The following is a 15661-nucleotide window of genomic DNA, read 5'->3' on the forward strand; positions in this document are numbered from 1 at the left end:
GCTATTGTAAATAGAGCTGCAGTGAACATTGGGGTACATGACTCTTTTTGAATTATGGTTTTCTCAGGGTATATGCCCAGTAGTGGGATTGCGGGGTCGTATGGTAGTTCTATTTTTAGTTTTGTAAGGAACCTCCATATTGTTCTCCATAGTGGCTGTATCCATTTACATTCCCACCAACAGTTCAACAGGGTTCCCTTTTCTCCACACCCTCTCCAGCATTTATTGTCTGTAGATTTTTTGATGATGGCCACTAAATGAAAAATTTTTAAGTTTCCAGCCATCTTTTTTTGAGATATAATGCACACACTATTTTAAAGAATACAAGTCAGTGCTTTTTAGGATATCCACAAGATTGTACAACTATCTAATTCCAAAGTAATTTTATCACCTTGAAAAGAAACTCCTTAACCATTAGTGATCACTTCCTGTTCCTCCCCTTCCCCCAGAAACTGGCAACCACTAATCTGCTTTTGGTCCCTGTGGATTTGCCGATTCTGGACATTTCATACTATATTCAACTTTTGTGAATGGCTTTTCACTTAGCATAATGTTTTCAAGGTTGACCATGTCATGACATATATCAGAACTGTACATTTTTATGAGTGAATAATATTCTACTATATGGGTGTACCAGATTTTTCATCCATGCATCAGCTAAAGGACATCTGGGTTGTTTCCACGTTTCGGCTATTATCAATAATGCTGCTATGAATGTTCCTGAACAAGTTTTAGAGTGAACATATGTTTTCATTTCTCCTGGTAGATACTTGGGAGTGGGATTACTGGGTCATTTGGTGTTTAACATTTTGAGGAACTGCCAAACTTTTTCCTAAAGTGAGTGCTCCACTGAACCTTGATACCTGTAATATATGAGAGTTCTAATTTCTCCACATCCTCACCTATGCTTATCTTTTGTTTCATTGATTAAAGCCATCTTAGTGTATGTGAAGTGGTTGTTTTGATTTGTATTTTCCTAATGATTAATGATGTTCAGCACGTTTTCATGTGCTTGTTGGTCACTTGTATACAATCTTTAGAGAAATATCTATTCAAATCCTTTCCCCATTTTTAAATTGGATATTTACCTTTTGATTGTTGAGTTGTGAAATCCTTCAATATTCTAGATAGTAGATCTTATCAGATACGAGATTTGCAAATATTTTCTCCCATTTTGTGGGTTGTATTTTCACTTTCTTGATAGTGTCCTTTGATGTACAGAAGTTTTTACTTTTGATGAAGTGCAATTTATTTGTTTCTTTGGTTGCTTGTGCTTTTGGTGTCATATACAAGAAACTGTTGCCTAATTCAAGGTCATGAAGATATACACCTCTGTTTTCGTCTAAGTGTTTTTATTTTATTTTATTGGAGTTTAGTTTACTTACAATGTTGTGTTAGTTTCAGGTATACAACAAAGTGAATCAGTTATATATAAATCCATTCTTTTTCAGATTCTTTTCCCATATAGGTTATTATAGAATATTGAGTAGAGTTCCTTGTGCTATACAGTAGGTCCTTATTAGTTATCTATTTTATATATAGTAGTGTGTATATGTTAATCCCAATCTCCTAATTTATCACTTCCCCCCCACATTTCCCCTTTGGTAACCATAAGGTTTCATTTCGAGAACTGTGAGTCTGTTTCTGTTTTGTAAATAAGTTCATTGGTATCGTTTTTATTATATTCCACATATAAGTGATATCATATGATATTTGTCTTTCTCTGTCTTACTTCACTTACCCAATCAAAAAATGGGCAGAAGATCTAAATAGATATTTCTCCAAAGAAGACATACAGATAGCCAAAAAGCACATGAAAAGATGTTCAACATAACTAATTATTACAGAAATGCAAATCAAAACTACAGTGAGGTGTCACCACACACGGGTCAGAATGGCCATCATCAAAAACTCTACAAACAATAAATGCTGGAGAGGTTGTGGATAAAAGGGAACCCTCCTACACTGTTGGTGGGAATGTAAATTGATACAGCCACTATGGAGAACAGTATGGAGGTTCCTTAAAAAACTAAAAATAGAGCTACTGTATGATCCAGCAATCCCACTCCTGAGCATATATCCAGAGGAAACCATAATTTGAAAACATACATGCAGCCCAATGTTCATTGTAGCACTATTTACAATAGCCAAGACATGGAAGCAACCTAAATGTCCATCGACAGAGGAATGGATAAAGAAGATGTGGTACATATACACAATCGAATATTACTCAGCCATTAAAAAGAATGAAATAATGCCATCTGCAGCAACATGGATGGACCTAGAGGTTATCATACTAAGTGCAATAAGTCAGTAAGAGTTTTTACAGTTGTAGATTCTACATTAGGCCTTTGATCCATTTTGAGTCAATATTTGTATATGGTGTGTGATAGGGGTCAAAATTATTTTTTGCATGTTAATACCCATGTGTCCCAGCACCACCTGTTTAAAAGACTATTTTTTTCACAATTAATTATTTTGGCACCTATTGAAAATTAATTGGCTACAAACGTCAGGGTTTCATTCTGGACTCTCAGTTCTATTGCACTGACCTATCAAATGTCAGTGTCACGCAGTCTTGATTATAGTACCTTTGTAGTAAGTTTTGAAATTGTGAAGATCAGGACTTGTGAGTCCTCAACTTTATTCCCTTTCAATATTGCTTTGACTATTCTGAGTCAATTGCATTTCCATGTGAATTGTAGGATCACCTTATCAATTTCTGGAAAGGAGCCAACTGGGATTTTGATAGATATAGTGTAGACTCTGTAGACCACTTTGAATAGTATTACCACCTTAACAATATTAAGTCTTCCAGTCTACAAACACAGAATGTCCTTCCATTTTTTAGGTTTTGTTTAAGTTATTCCAACAATGTTTTGAAGATTTTAAAGTATAAGTTTCTCACTTCTTTAGTTACATTTCTTTCTAAGTTTTTATTCTTTTTGATTCTATGATAAATAAAATTGTTTTCTTAATTTCAATTTAGGATTTTTCATTGTAAGTGCATAGAAATACAAATGATTTTTGTGGATTGATCTTATATCTTGAGATTCTGCTGAAATTGTTTATGTATTCTTACAGTTTCTTAGCAAATTTCTTAGGATTTTCCATATAAAAGATCATGTCATCTGAGCATAATACTATTTTTAAAATGCTTCACATATATCATCATAAAATTAGGATACATTTTTCATGAGCTTCCTTTTTTTCTGGAAGCAAAATATCCAAATACTTATTATTCCAAATTGTCTGTGTGTTCCCTTTTTAATTCCCTCATTCTCCCAGCTCTCTCTTATCCTCATGCACACACAATACTCACTTCTGAGACCACTGGAGGTTCATCCCAGACTGAGTGGAGAAAGCTTGTACCATTTGCTGCTGCTCCCAGTAGAAACTGGGCATGGAGCTGGTGGAGGGTGTGGGTACTGGGATGCAGAATGTGCTCTGGGTCTTTTTAGGGCTGACATCCCATACAAACAGCTCGTCATTCATGATGAAAAGACTGGAGGAAAAATGGGCCCTCAGACAACTGGACAGATGGACCACCCCACACCCCAAACAATGATCCTGCTCCCACTGCCACTCAGCAACTAGATTCCTTCCATACCCCTGCTGTGTCTGTCTCCCAGGTTCCTTGACTGGTACCTCTGCACTCCCCACAGAGCCCACCTTTGGAGAGACTGTCTACCACCTTCATTCGATTTATAGGTTTATCCCCAACCCACGGACATTTTCGCATTTACCCTTTACCACAGCCCAAGGAGTGGAAGGTCTGATCCCCATTCTGGGAAGAAGACACTGAGTCACAGAGAGGTCGTGTGACTTGACCAAGGTCACACAGCGAGTGAGTGTTGGGTAAAGGAGAGAACGCATAGGCCAATTCCAGAGCCCATGCTCTTCTTAACCACTAGGTTAGACTGCTCCTGGGATCTCCCTGCTGGCTTTCCACAATACTGAGTAAACCTAAGGTCTGCACCACTACATTCCCACAGCCTTGAGCCCAGGCTGGGATGGGCATTCCCGCCCACAACAGGGCTCTCACCTGGAAGAGCTGGCAGGGGTAGTGATGAAGGTCCGGGTGAAGGCACGCACACAGCCCTGAGAACTTCCTTCCACTTCAACAGCAAACAAACAACAGTACCCCTTAGAGCCGCATGTGCTGTACACGCTCACACGGCAGTCCCCAGTCAGGGTGTGACTGGACACATGCTGAGAGGGCAGTTGTTCACGGGGGCCAGGGTGTCGGGAATGGGGAGGGCAACTATAGGAGCAGTCTGCGCCTAGTGACAGGGCTCCTAAAAAACACTTCACAAGTTCATGGGATGCATTTTTCACAGCCGCCCAAGAGGTGGATATTACTACCCCATTGTGCAAATGCGGGCACTGTGAGGTTAAGTAACAGCTCAGCTTCTCAGAGTAAGGATCTGGGATGAGAGCCACCAAACTCCACAGCCTGTGTCCCCAACACCCAGGGTGTGCAGGGAAGACAGGCATGGACACAGCTCAGACCTGGGTGTTCTGTGGGAAGACTGAGGGCTGGAGAACACAGTGGGGAAGGGGAGGGAGGGGAGGGGAGGGGAGGGGAGGGAAAGGAGGGGAGGGAAGTGGGGGAGGAGAGGGGGAAAGTCAGGTAAAGGAAGGGAAGGGCAAGGAAGGGAAGGGAAGCAAAGAGAGGGGTAAGGGAGGGGAGGGGAAGGGGAAAGGAGGGGAAAGGCTGGGAAGGGAAGGGAAGGGAAGGGAAGGGAAGGGGACAGAAGGGGTCAGGGAAGCTGGCTGGTTATGGGAACGAGCCTGGCCAGGCGGAGGGAGCAGTGGGGAATCTGGGGAGGGGTGTCTACACACACTCACCTTCCTTGAACAACCCATTGACAGAGAAGCAGAGCATCGTTTCCTGAAAGGGAAGAGCCGAGGTGCCCAATCACCACCTCCACCTCCTACCCACCTGCAGCTTCCTGTGCCCGCCCGAGGGAGGAAGCAGGCGCTCACCGTCTGGAACCACGTGTCCACCACGAAGGAGCTGAAGTCATGCTGAGTCTTGGGCAACACACAGAGGGTGTGCACAATGTCATGTTTTGTGTGCTTCAGTAGCTGGACCCGCAGGTCTGTGAGGGGAGGGGGAGCGAGCGAAGGTCAGGGGCTGCCACGCCCTGGGTCCTATGATTGACCCCTTTGCCACCCTTTCCCACCCAGTCTTCCCATCACACACTCACAAGGGTCCTTCAGCTTCTTCATATTCCTGCTGTCCTTGAAGTACTCGCACAAGCTACTCCTAGGAGACAAAAAGCAACAGTGGGTGGTGGGTGTTTGAAGAGCTGGGCTGTGTCTGCTGGGGAGCAACAAGGCCTGGGAGCAGAGCCTGTGCTGTGATACTCACGGGTCTGGGTCCTCAGGATGGAAGGGAATGGTCAGGGAGAAGCAGGCCTCCTCGTGATAAGCACCCATGAGACCCTGTTGGTCTCCACAGTCATGGGTCAAGTAGTACCTGAGGGGGAGCAATAAGGACAGTCTATCTCTATGGTCTGGACATCAAATGAGACTTGAAAACTCCCCTGAGCAGACCTGTGCTTAGGTGGCCTCACCTGTCCTAGCCCCTTCCACCCTTGCTCAGCTTCCCAGAGGTACTTACTGCTGCAGGAATTGCAGGACTAGGCTCTTCAGCTCATCAGATCCAAAGTAGTTTCCCTGGAATCAAAACAGTCCTCAGGACCAGGGCTGACACCCCCTTCCCATGCACCACTTAAAACCCGGCTTGATCCCCCATCCTCACCCTGCTGCAGGAATTGCAGGACTAGGCTCTTCAGCTCATCAGATCCAAAGAAGCTGCCCTGGAATCAAAAGGCATTTGAGACTATGCAGTAGGTAAAGCCTCCCTGCAACACTCCAAATGTTGTTTGATCCTCTTCCTCACCTTGCAGGGCTTTACTACGCAGGGAGTGTCAACGTCAGTGGTAACTGCTGATGGTAACACCTGGCCATCCTGGAGAAGGGAAGAGGAAGTCAGGAGTGGAGACCAGGGGAATTGCCCTGGGTGATCCGGGAAAAGGATGGGCCCAGGAGGGTGAGGGTCAGAGGTCAGGCAAGAAAGGGCCCTGGAAATTCCATGGGAAAGCTTACAGTGGATGTCTTCATCATGAGGTCCTGGAAGTCTCTACTGTAATATGCAACTTGTGTGTGTGCGTGTGTGTATTTATGGGTATTTTTCCAGAAAGTATATCCATGTCATTTTCAGGAGTCCATGTCCCCGAAAATGGTTAAGGTTCTGATGCTAATATGTGTTCTAGGCAAGACCCAAAGGGCTTGAGGGCAGGTGCAGAGATCACCGACATTAGTAAGAGACAATGATTTACGTAGGCACTTACTAGGCATAATAACTTCGGGAAACGATCTCTGATGGCCCTGTCCAAAACCAAAAATAGAGAAGAGGTGGTTGATAGTTCAAAGTTGCAATGCTTCCTTTGAGTTAAAACGCTAATACCATAAACAGAGATCAGTGTGTTCTGGCCCATCCAGTAGCCCACTTTGCCCACCTCTGCTTCTGATTTTAAGGGTTTTTGGTCCAGTTCCCTGCTGAGCACTGAGCATCTGTCATCTTACTGTCTGAAAGGCACTGTCTCCTCATCTCTCTCAATACTTTCACTTTAATATTCCTTCCCTCCCTCCCTTCCTCTCCTTTCCCTGGGTAGCTCCCACCCAGACTACTCGGACTCCCTTCTCCAGTGCCAGAGGGACCAGCATTCCAAACCCATGCTGCAGGGCTTCCTTCTCCTCCCTTCCTTCCTCTAGGGCCCCACTGAAGGCTGTGGGGAGAAGAGAGAATGGGGTGGGAGCCCGGGACTCTGCTACCTCACTGGGGGTCCAGCACTATGCCAAGACGCAGACACCCCCGAGGGATAGCCCAGGATGCTGGGGCAGGGAGGTGAGTGGGGTGGGGCTCAGGTAGGGATATGGAGGGGGATGAAAACAGAAAGGGAGTGAAGGTAGGAGGGGAGAGATGAGAGAGACATAGGGGCACAGAGACAAGGGAGAGAGAGAAAACAAAGGGAAGGGAAAGAAGCTCCCCCGTGGTCAGGGTCAGGGAAGAAAGAAAGAGAGAAGAAAGGAGAAATGGCACACGTGTTGCAGCTCTTCACCTGCCCCAGAATCTCCCAGACACACCAGGTAGGAATGGAAAATATGCACATGTTGGGCTGAGGGCCCACTGGATGCTGGTTGAAACTTTGTCACCTGTGTGAGCTCAGCCAGACTTGGGCATAGGAAAGAGAGTAGCCATGGGGGCACATCTTCCCCAGAAGGAGGACAGGGTCTGGGTCTGCTCCCAGCTCAGTATGGGGCTGAGGATCCGTGGCCCCCTCTGATGATCACCGTCTTCTCTCCCGATGACCCCTACACCTGTCTGAGTTGGTTCTTTATCTGAGGAATCATATCTGTCTCAGGCTGCCCAGGGCTCCTGTGAAGGACCAGGCGGGATGATGTGACGTGTGCAGGGAGGGATGGGAAGTGCCCCAGAGAGGTCTGTCCTTCTGTCTCCTCTACGACCTCTGCCCTCTGACTTCCACTCCTGCCTCAGGAAGCCCTCTGATCACTGGCGGCAGCCCACGTCTAGCCCCTTGACTCAAGGAGCCCTGCTTTTTCCCAAGGAGGGTCCAGATCCTGGCATTGGGCCAGCAGAATGGATGTCATGACAGCAGCCACCCACGGCCTCAGCCCTCAGCACGGTGCAGGAAAGCCCCCATGTCAACCTGAGAGAGGAGCGGGGACCCCTTTGGAGGAAGGGGAAGAGGGCCCCTCTCAGAATGGGGGAGGCAAACCCCATCTCAGCACGAAGAAGGAAGGCTTGTCTCAGCAAAGGCCCTGGACTGGAGGACCCTTCTCAGTCCAGGGCAGCAGCATCTAGATCAAGGCTGGTCGCTCCTGGTCCTGGTGAGGAGGAGAAGCCCTGCTTCCTGGGGCACACTCTTGAGAGGCCTTGGTGGAATATAGCTGGGCGCAGAGAGCTGGAAACAGACCCCAGAGCTCCTGCAGAGTTGAGCAGGACGGGGGAAGGAAACTCCTCACCGGTGATAGGCAAAGAGAGAGCAGATGGTGGGGCCTGTGATGCTCCCAGAAGACCATGGCTGCCACCTTTGGCAAATGGCAAATGTCACAGATAGTCTAGGCTCCCATGGGTGAAGGTCACCAAGAAGGGTGACAGGGTGTTCACACTGACCTTACATAGGTGGACTGGTCTGGGAAGGTGTCACACAGTGGGTTCCCTTGCAGCCACAGCTCTTCAAGCTTCAGCCCTTGTATCTTGCTCAACTCCCACACAGACTTCAGCTGAGAAATATGGGGCGGAAGTGGGAAAAGGAATCCCAGGGAAAGAGGGACATCTGGATCCCTGCACCCCCAGGCCCCTCCCTCCCCCACAGGTACCTTCACCTGCCTCCTGTCATCACTCTGATGGCCACTAACACGCCCCCCCCACTCTCACCCTAACTTTGATCGGGCTCCCTCTTCTCACCTTATTTTTGGAGAGGTTCAGGACCTTGACCCTGGTGGCCATCTGTATAATGTCAGACAGGCCATCCAGCTGGTACAGACTGTTGCTGCTCAAGTTCAAGGACAACAGCTGTGGGGCAAGAAGAGATAGAGTGAAGGTTACTATCTAGGACCTTGGGCACAAATCTGCCCTCCACCCCATCTCTTCCACCCCCTACCTTAATACCAGCACTGGGCCTACAGCCTCACCTCAGGGAAATTCTTTCTGATGGTTTGCAGGGTGGCGGCCATGCAGCTTCTTCGATTCAGAATTATATCAATATCATGTCCCACCAAGTCTTCAGGAAGGAGAGGGGAGGGAATCAGATGGCTGAGTGGGGTCTGGGGCCAGCACCAGCCCCTCCCCATGTTACCATCCCTAAGCCTCCCTCCAGGAAGACCCCTCTTCCCTCCCCAGCCCTAGAATTACTGCTGTCAGCCGAACCTGGGTCAACGCAGAGCCTCTGGAGGTCAAGAGCTTGCTTGGAGACATCAAATCGTTTGATCAAGGTCAGCTGCGGAGTGAGAGATGGAGAGAGCTGCTCTGAGGCTGTGGTGGTGGCAGGGAAATCGGGGGCAAGGGGGACGGGGGGCTTGAGGAAGGAGAGGGGGGTCTGAGCATTGGCACATAACATGCCTTGAGTCTGCATTACCTTTAGCTGCTCCATTTCTTCTGGCTTCAACTTATCCCGCACAGAGTAGGGAACAGCAGAGGGGCTGACAAAGACAGGTATCTGCAGGAAGAAGAGGTGGGGTAAGCACCACGAACCCTAGTTCCAAAGAAGACAACCAGCCCCTGGCCTGTACTCCTTCCTCACGATGAGGTACACGTAATGCCCTCGACACACACCTTTCGTCTCTCCTCGTCACAAATCTTGTAGCTGACATTCATCAATGCAGAGGCAGTGCTAGCTTCCTGGACAAAGAACCGAGCCCCTTTTTTCACAAAGTGGAACTACAGGGATTGAATGCAACAGCAATAGTATCAGAAGCCAACAGATCCTGCTGAACCAGGTCTCTCTCTCCCCCTTCCCTGTGCCCAATCGTGTGGCTTCGGCATCATGTCTTACGTCCACTGGAGTGAAGGGGACACTGCAATGGCTCTGGATTGAGTTCATTAGCCATGTCCTGTCATACTTTATCCCAGAAGGAATCTAAGGATGAAAAGAAGGGATGGGAGAGAGGACAGACAACCGGGAATTTAGGCTGGAGGACGAACATTTTCCTGTTCATTTCCAGCCTTCTCCTGAGCTTGAAAGGGCTTCTAGAGAAGGGACCACTGGTATGATTTCTTATGGTTGTGCATAATATGGATTTCCTAAATACTCTTTTTCTCCAGTCAAACTCTCTTCCAAATAATCAAGGTGTCAGAGATGATCTTCACTTTATAAATTTCCATGAGACCCTACCAAGTGCAGACACTGCTTGCCCCTCAGACAAGGTCTCCAGAGGCTCGACCCTCCATCTACCACACTCAGCTTGCCAAACTGAGACCTCCAATGTGGAGTTGCTCCATATCCTGGGCAGTAGTTTCCATCTTTGCTTTGAGACAGGCTCCTCCATTCTCCTTACAGTCAGCCTGTTCCCTTTACACTGCTTCTCGGAATCTGCCCTTAGATGAAGAAGACTGTTAACTCCTGGTAATAAAAAGGACAGATTACAAACTGTCCGCAGTGAAATAAACCAGCATCTCTACATGAGACGAACGCAACTCCCCCTGGCTTTTCTCTCCTGCACATTCCATACATTTTTCAGGATACTCACTGTGACACTGAACCAGCTCCCTGGGGTTCCATCTTGTGTGTCCTCCCCCATTTCTCTCTCCAGAGGTTTTCTGTTTCTCCACACAGTCATATGCATGGGGCCTTCACTGTCCTGTCTCACTCCCCTCTTGTTGCCTTGGATGGTACAGTGAGAGCTGCAGGGGGGGATGTGGAGAGAAGGAGGGTGAGTGGCCATAAGTGCTAAGAAAGTCATCTGTACACCCTCGTCTCTTTGACACCAGCACTACAATTAGGATTGCTCAACCATTATTTCACTTCTAGCATGCTTCAATTTTGCAGTGAGAGAAAAAAAACAAGTCCACGGAGACTGAGAGAGGTGCATAGTCCCAGGGACTGCTGTGTACAAACCCTGCTGCCTGGCCACTTACTGTCTTACTTCAGGGTCCTCCTGGACATCCCTCTTCACCACGTTTCCATCATCCTCCTGGAGGTGTGAAGGCTGAGGCTCACATCTCTCGTGTTGATAATGAGGGTGCCTCTTGCCAGAATTACCTGGGAAAGAACTCCAACCTTTCTTTCTTCCTTGAGGTGGTCTACCACCATCACTGTATTCTGAAAAGAGGAACAAAAATACAAGTTTGAAGACACATCTGTGGTCCACTTGCCACGTACCATGTCTTAGGCTAACAGGATGGTAGGGCAGGCAAAGTGCCAACCTGGCCTAAGGGACCAATCCCACAAACCGCAGAAAGGACACTCTTCTGCCTGTCCAGAGAGGACAGCCTTATCCGACAGATGGCACTATCAGGGGAAGAATCGAGGAGGAGCAGGGTGAGGAACAGGAGGACAAGGAGGAGAAAGAGGGAGGAGAAGGAGGAGGGAGGAGAGGACAACTGTGTTGAAACATTTAAAACAATGGTGCAGGTCTGATAAAGAACCGAGGTGTATGCATCCATGGGTTAGACTGGACACCAGTCATATATATACCAGGAAGGCACCCGAATCTTGCGTTCTCACAGGACTTTCCAACAACCACACCAATACCTCTCTCGTGCTTCCCAAATCCAATCAGCCACCAAACCGATTCCACTAACAACCAGCAAGCTAGCTGGACTTCCTTTGCCAGTGCACTAGGAGCTTTAATGTCAGGTGGCACTGATGTAACAGCCTCCTGAACAGTCTCCCTCCCTCCAGCCTTGCCCTGAACAATACTCTGTTTGAAAGAGCCAGAGTGAGCTCTCTTTTGGGCCAGCCTGAAATGCCTTTCAGCTCAGCAGCATTCTTCCTAACTTCAGCCCTACTATAACAAGGGTGTGAATGATAACCTGGAATGATGTGTCAACCACCATTTCCAAGTGTTTAGGGATTCTTCTTTTTGTTTTCTATTACTGATTTCTAATTTGATTCCATCGTGGCCAGGGAACACACTCTGGGAGATTACAATTCTTCTTTTTTATTTTTATTTTTTAAATAAATTCATTTCTTTATTTATGGCTGTGTTGGGTCTTCGTTGCTGCACATGGACTTTCTCTACTTGTGGCTAGCAGAGGCTACTCTTCATGGCGGTGCACGGGCTTCTCGTTGAGGCGGCTTATCTTGTTGCGGAGCGTGGGCTATAGGTGCATGGGCTTCAGTAGTTGTGGCACGGCGTCTCAGTAGTTGTGGCACACGGTCTTAGTTGCTCCGCGGCATGTGGGATCTTCTTGACCAGGGCTCGAAACTGTGTCCCCTGCACTGGCAGGTGGATTCTTAACCACCGCGCCACCAGGGAAGTCCCTCAATTCTTTTTGAATTTATTGAGGTTTGTCTGATGGTCGAGGAGATGGTCTAACTTGGTGAATGTTACAGAGACCCTCGGGGAAAAAAACTGTATGCTGCTGTTGTTGGGCAGACTGCTCTATTTATGTCATGCAGATCTCGTTAGTTTACTGTGCTATTCAGGTCTCCTATACCCTTGCTGACTTTCTCTCTAGTAATTCTGTCCCTTGCTAAGAGGGAGGTGGGTGTGGAAGACCCCCACTATAATTATAGATCCGGCTCTTTCTCCTTTCAGCTCCATCAGTTTTTGCTTCATGTACGTTGAGGCTCCGTTGTTTGGTGCGTACACATTTAGGGTCTTTATGTCTCCCTGGTGTCCTGATCCTTTCATCATTCTGTAAGGCCTCTCTTTGGCTCTTGTTCATTTTCTTTACTCTGACATCTACTGTACTGGATACTGAAGCCACAGGCACGCTGAGAAAGTGTTCTGGGTATACCTCACCTTGTATTCACTCCTAGGAGTTGTGTTGCTGTTCAGCACTTCACCCACAAATTCTCCCCTCCAACATATCTAATTCACCATGGGAAAAGATTTGGAAGTTTTTCAGCATCTGCCAAAATAAGATCGTGTCAATTCTCTCTCGCCTAGGTGGATTCACTAAGGGTATTTTATTTTTAACACATTCCACTGAAACAGTGAACCAGCAGATAATCATACTAGTGGCTTGTGGGGAGGGAGGATTATTGTAATTACACTGTTAGAAACAAGCTTCCTTGGGGGTGTAATACTTAAGGTTCTCTAGGTTTGTGTGCTGTGCCTCTTGTACATTAACTATTCCATGTTGTCTCAGGGCACACTTATGAGTAAAGATCCGTCCACTGCTGATCACTCCACAATGGAGTGATTATGACCAGGCCTCAGATGACCTCCCCTGGGGAGCCGTTGCTCTCCCTGTGTGGCCCGCTGTCAGGGCAATCCTGTTACTCACAACCTTGGGACTTACCCTGTGTGGCACTGGAAGTGAAAGTAAACACAGATGGGGCATTTGACCCACAAATGCCACTCGCTCAGTCCCCAAACCTCGGAGGGGGCCTGGCGTGCTCTCTTTCTCCCACATGCCACATCCAACTGGCCAGGAAATTCTCTCGGTCCCTCTCTCAAAGTATGTCCAGAAGCGAGCCACTTCTCACCACCTCCATTACCACCACCCTGGCCAAGATACCAACATCTGTCTCCTGGACTGTACTGCTGTCCAGCTGGCCCCACTGCTTTCATCCTGGCTCCCTTACCTTTCTGTTTTCAACCCAGCAGCAGAGTGCAAGTCAAATCATTTCACTCCTCTGCTCAACACCACATAACAATGGTTTGAAGCCCACCAACATGTTCAAAAGCCAGGAGTTCATAATGAAACTCATTAACAATAACAACAACAAAGAGGAACCTTATTGGTGACCTTTGGAGAATGCCAGGCAACCAACGTGTTTTCAGGAAAATCCAGCAATGAAAGGGAAAAAATCGCATTTTAAAGGGAGCAGTAAGGGCATGTGGTCTACGTATGGTGTATAGGAAGAGTCAGAGTCATTTGCAAGAAGCCACATTCCTTCCGAAATAACGTTGCCGAGGGGAAAGCATAAAAGGGAGCTAGCTAACAGCTACCGCAGTCCCCGGGCTGACCAACTACGTCGGGTGCCTAAACAGGACTAGAGACCTCCCTCATCAAGGTGATTCAGACACAAGCAATCTCAGACATTGCCTTGTCAAGTATTTGACAGAATAATCCAGTGAAGCCATGGGGTCCTGGGGTTTACTTTGCTGGGAGATATTTGATAACTGATTAAATCTCGTTACTCATTCATCGATCTGTTCATATTATGTATTTCTTTATGATTCAGTCTTGCTAGATTGTCTGTTTGGGGAACTTTATCCATTTCTTCTAGGTTTTCCAATTTGTTGGCATACAATTATTCACACTATTCTCTAATAATCCTTTTAATTTCTGTAGTATCAGTTGTAATGTCCCTCTTTCATTTCTGATTTTAATTATTTGAGTGTCCTCTATTTTTTTTCTTAGTGAGTCTAACTAAGGGTTTGTCAATTTTGTGTAGCTTTAACAAAAAGCCAACTCTTAGTTTCATTTATTTTTCTTCTATTGTTGTTTTATGTTTTCTCTATTTCATTTATCTCTGCTCTTATATAGCTCCTTCCTTCTGCTAGTTTTGGCTTTAGTTTATTCTTCTGTTTCTAATTTCTTCAGGTGTAAAGTTAGGTTGTTGATTTGAGACCTTTTGTCTTTTTAATGTACACATTTAAAGCTGTAAACTTCCTTCTTAACACTCCTTTTCTGCATCCCATAAGTTTTGGTATGATGGACTTTCATTTTAATTTGTCTCAAAGAAGTTTCTAATTTCCTTTGTGACTTCTTCTTTGACCCATTCATTCTTTATGAGTGTGTATGGAGATTCCAAAAAAAAAGAAAGAAAAATAGAACTCCCATATGACCCAACAATCCCACTTCTGGGTATATATCCAAAAGAACTGAAAGTAGAATCTTGAGGAGCTACTTGCACATCTATGTTCATAGCAGCACTATTCACAATAGCCAAGAAGTAGAAACAATTAAAATGTCCATTGACGGATAAATGGATGAACAAATTGTGGTATATATATATATATATACAATGGAATATTATTCAGCCTTTTAAAGGAAGGAAATTCCGTCATATGCTACAGCATGGATGAACCTTGAGAATATTACGCTAAATGAAATAAGCCAGTCACGAGAAGACAAATACTGTATGATTCCACTTACATAAGGTTTCTAGGGACTTCCCTGGTGGTCCAGTGGGTAAGACTCCATGGTCCCAATGCAGGGGGCCCATGTTCAATCCCTGGTCGGGGAAGTAGATCCTGCAAGCATGCTGCAACTGAGAGTCCACATGCCACAGCTAAGAAGCCTGCATGCCACAACTGAGTCTACATGCCACAACTAAGAATTCTGCATGACGCAACTAGAGATCCCGCATGCTGCAAAAAAGAGCTGGTGCAGCCAACATAATAAATAAATAAATAATAAATAAATAAATATTATTCTTACAAGTTGGGAAAACTCTACTAATCAGAGTCCACGGGTTTAAAAAAAAAGGTATCTAAAGTAGTCAGATTCATAGGAACAGACAGTAGAATGGGGTTATCAGGGACTGGGGGGAAGGGACAAAGGGGAATTGCTGTTTAATGTACAGAGTTTCAGAATTGAAAGATGAAAAAGTTCTGAAGATTGGTTTCACAACAATGTGAATCAACTTAACAGTACTGAACTGTACACTTAAAAATGGTTATGATGGTAAATTTTATGTTATGTATTTTTACCATAATTTTTAAACCTGTATATTAGAGTGTGATTACTCAAAAGTAAATATTAAGAAAACTTTTTGTTTGGATATGTAAATACAAACATAAAGAAGTCAACATAAAGGAACACGTGAGAATGTCAACTGTGCTTATGAGTAGGTGTTTGGAATGCACAAGAGGTGTACTTTCATGTCCATGCTTTACTTGTATAAAAGGCTGGGTCAGGGTTTTGTCACGTGCTTGGGGGGAAGCACTAGTACTATTGACTCATTACATAGCATAATAGAAACAATTACTGATAATCAGATCC

The 15661-nt window shown here is 46.0% G+C and overlaps 1 protein-coding gene across 1 annotated transcript in view; it reads right to left on the reverse strand.

Annotated features, from left to right (window-relative positions):
- LOC102977204 (nuclear RNA export factor 2) overlaps positions 1-10380 on the reverse strand; it is an 11447-nt gene extending 1067 nt beyond the window's left edge. Inside the window, exons 1-17 of the mRNA XM_028482325.1 lie at positions 10285-10380; positions 9591-9674; positions 9371-9475; positions 9174-9254; positions 8966-9035; positions 8731-8819; positions 8504-8611; positions 8210-8319; positions 6363-6399; positions 5912-5980; positions 5630-5685; positions 5378-5485; positions 5214-5272; positions 4990-5105; positions 4852-4894; positions 4046-4118; positions 3323-3505 (exon numbers count right to left, since the gene is read on the reverse strand). Of these exons, the coding sequence (XP_028338126.1) occupies positions 3323-3505; positions 4046-4118; positions 4852-4894; positions 4990-5105; positions 5214-5272; positions 5378-5485; positions 5630-5685; positions 5912-5980; positions 6363-6399; positions 8210-8319; positions 8504-8611; positions 8731-8819; positions 8966-9035; positions 9174-9254; positions 9371-9475; positions 9591-9674; positions 10285-10380 (1487 nt within the window). The remainder of the gene's footprint in view (positions 1-3322; positions 3506-4045; positions 4119-4851; positions 4895-4989; positions 5106-5213; positions 5273-5377; positions 5486-5629; positions 5686-5911; positions 5981-6362; positions 6400-8209; positions 8320-8503; positions 8612-8730; positions 8820-8965; positions 9036-9173; positions 9255-9370; positions 9476-9590; positions 9675-10284) is intronic.
- Between the last annotated feature and the right edge of the window lie 5281 nt (positions 10381-15661).

This window comes from Physeter macrocephalus, chromosome 21 (genome assembly GCF_002837175.3).
Source record: "Physeter macrocephalus isolate SW-GA chromosome 21, ASM283717v5, whole genome shotgun sequence".
Classification (NCBI taxonomy): Eukaryota; Metazoa; Chordata; class Mammalia; order Artiodactyla; family Physeteridae; genus Physeter; species Physeter macrocephalus.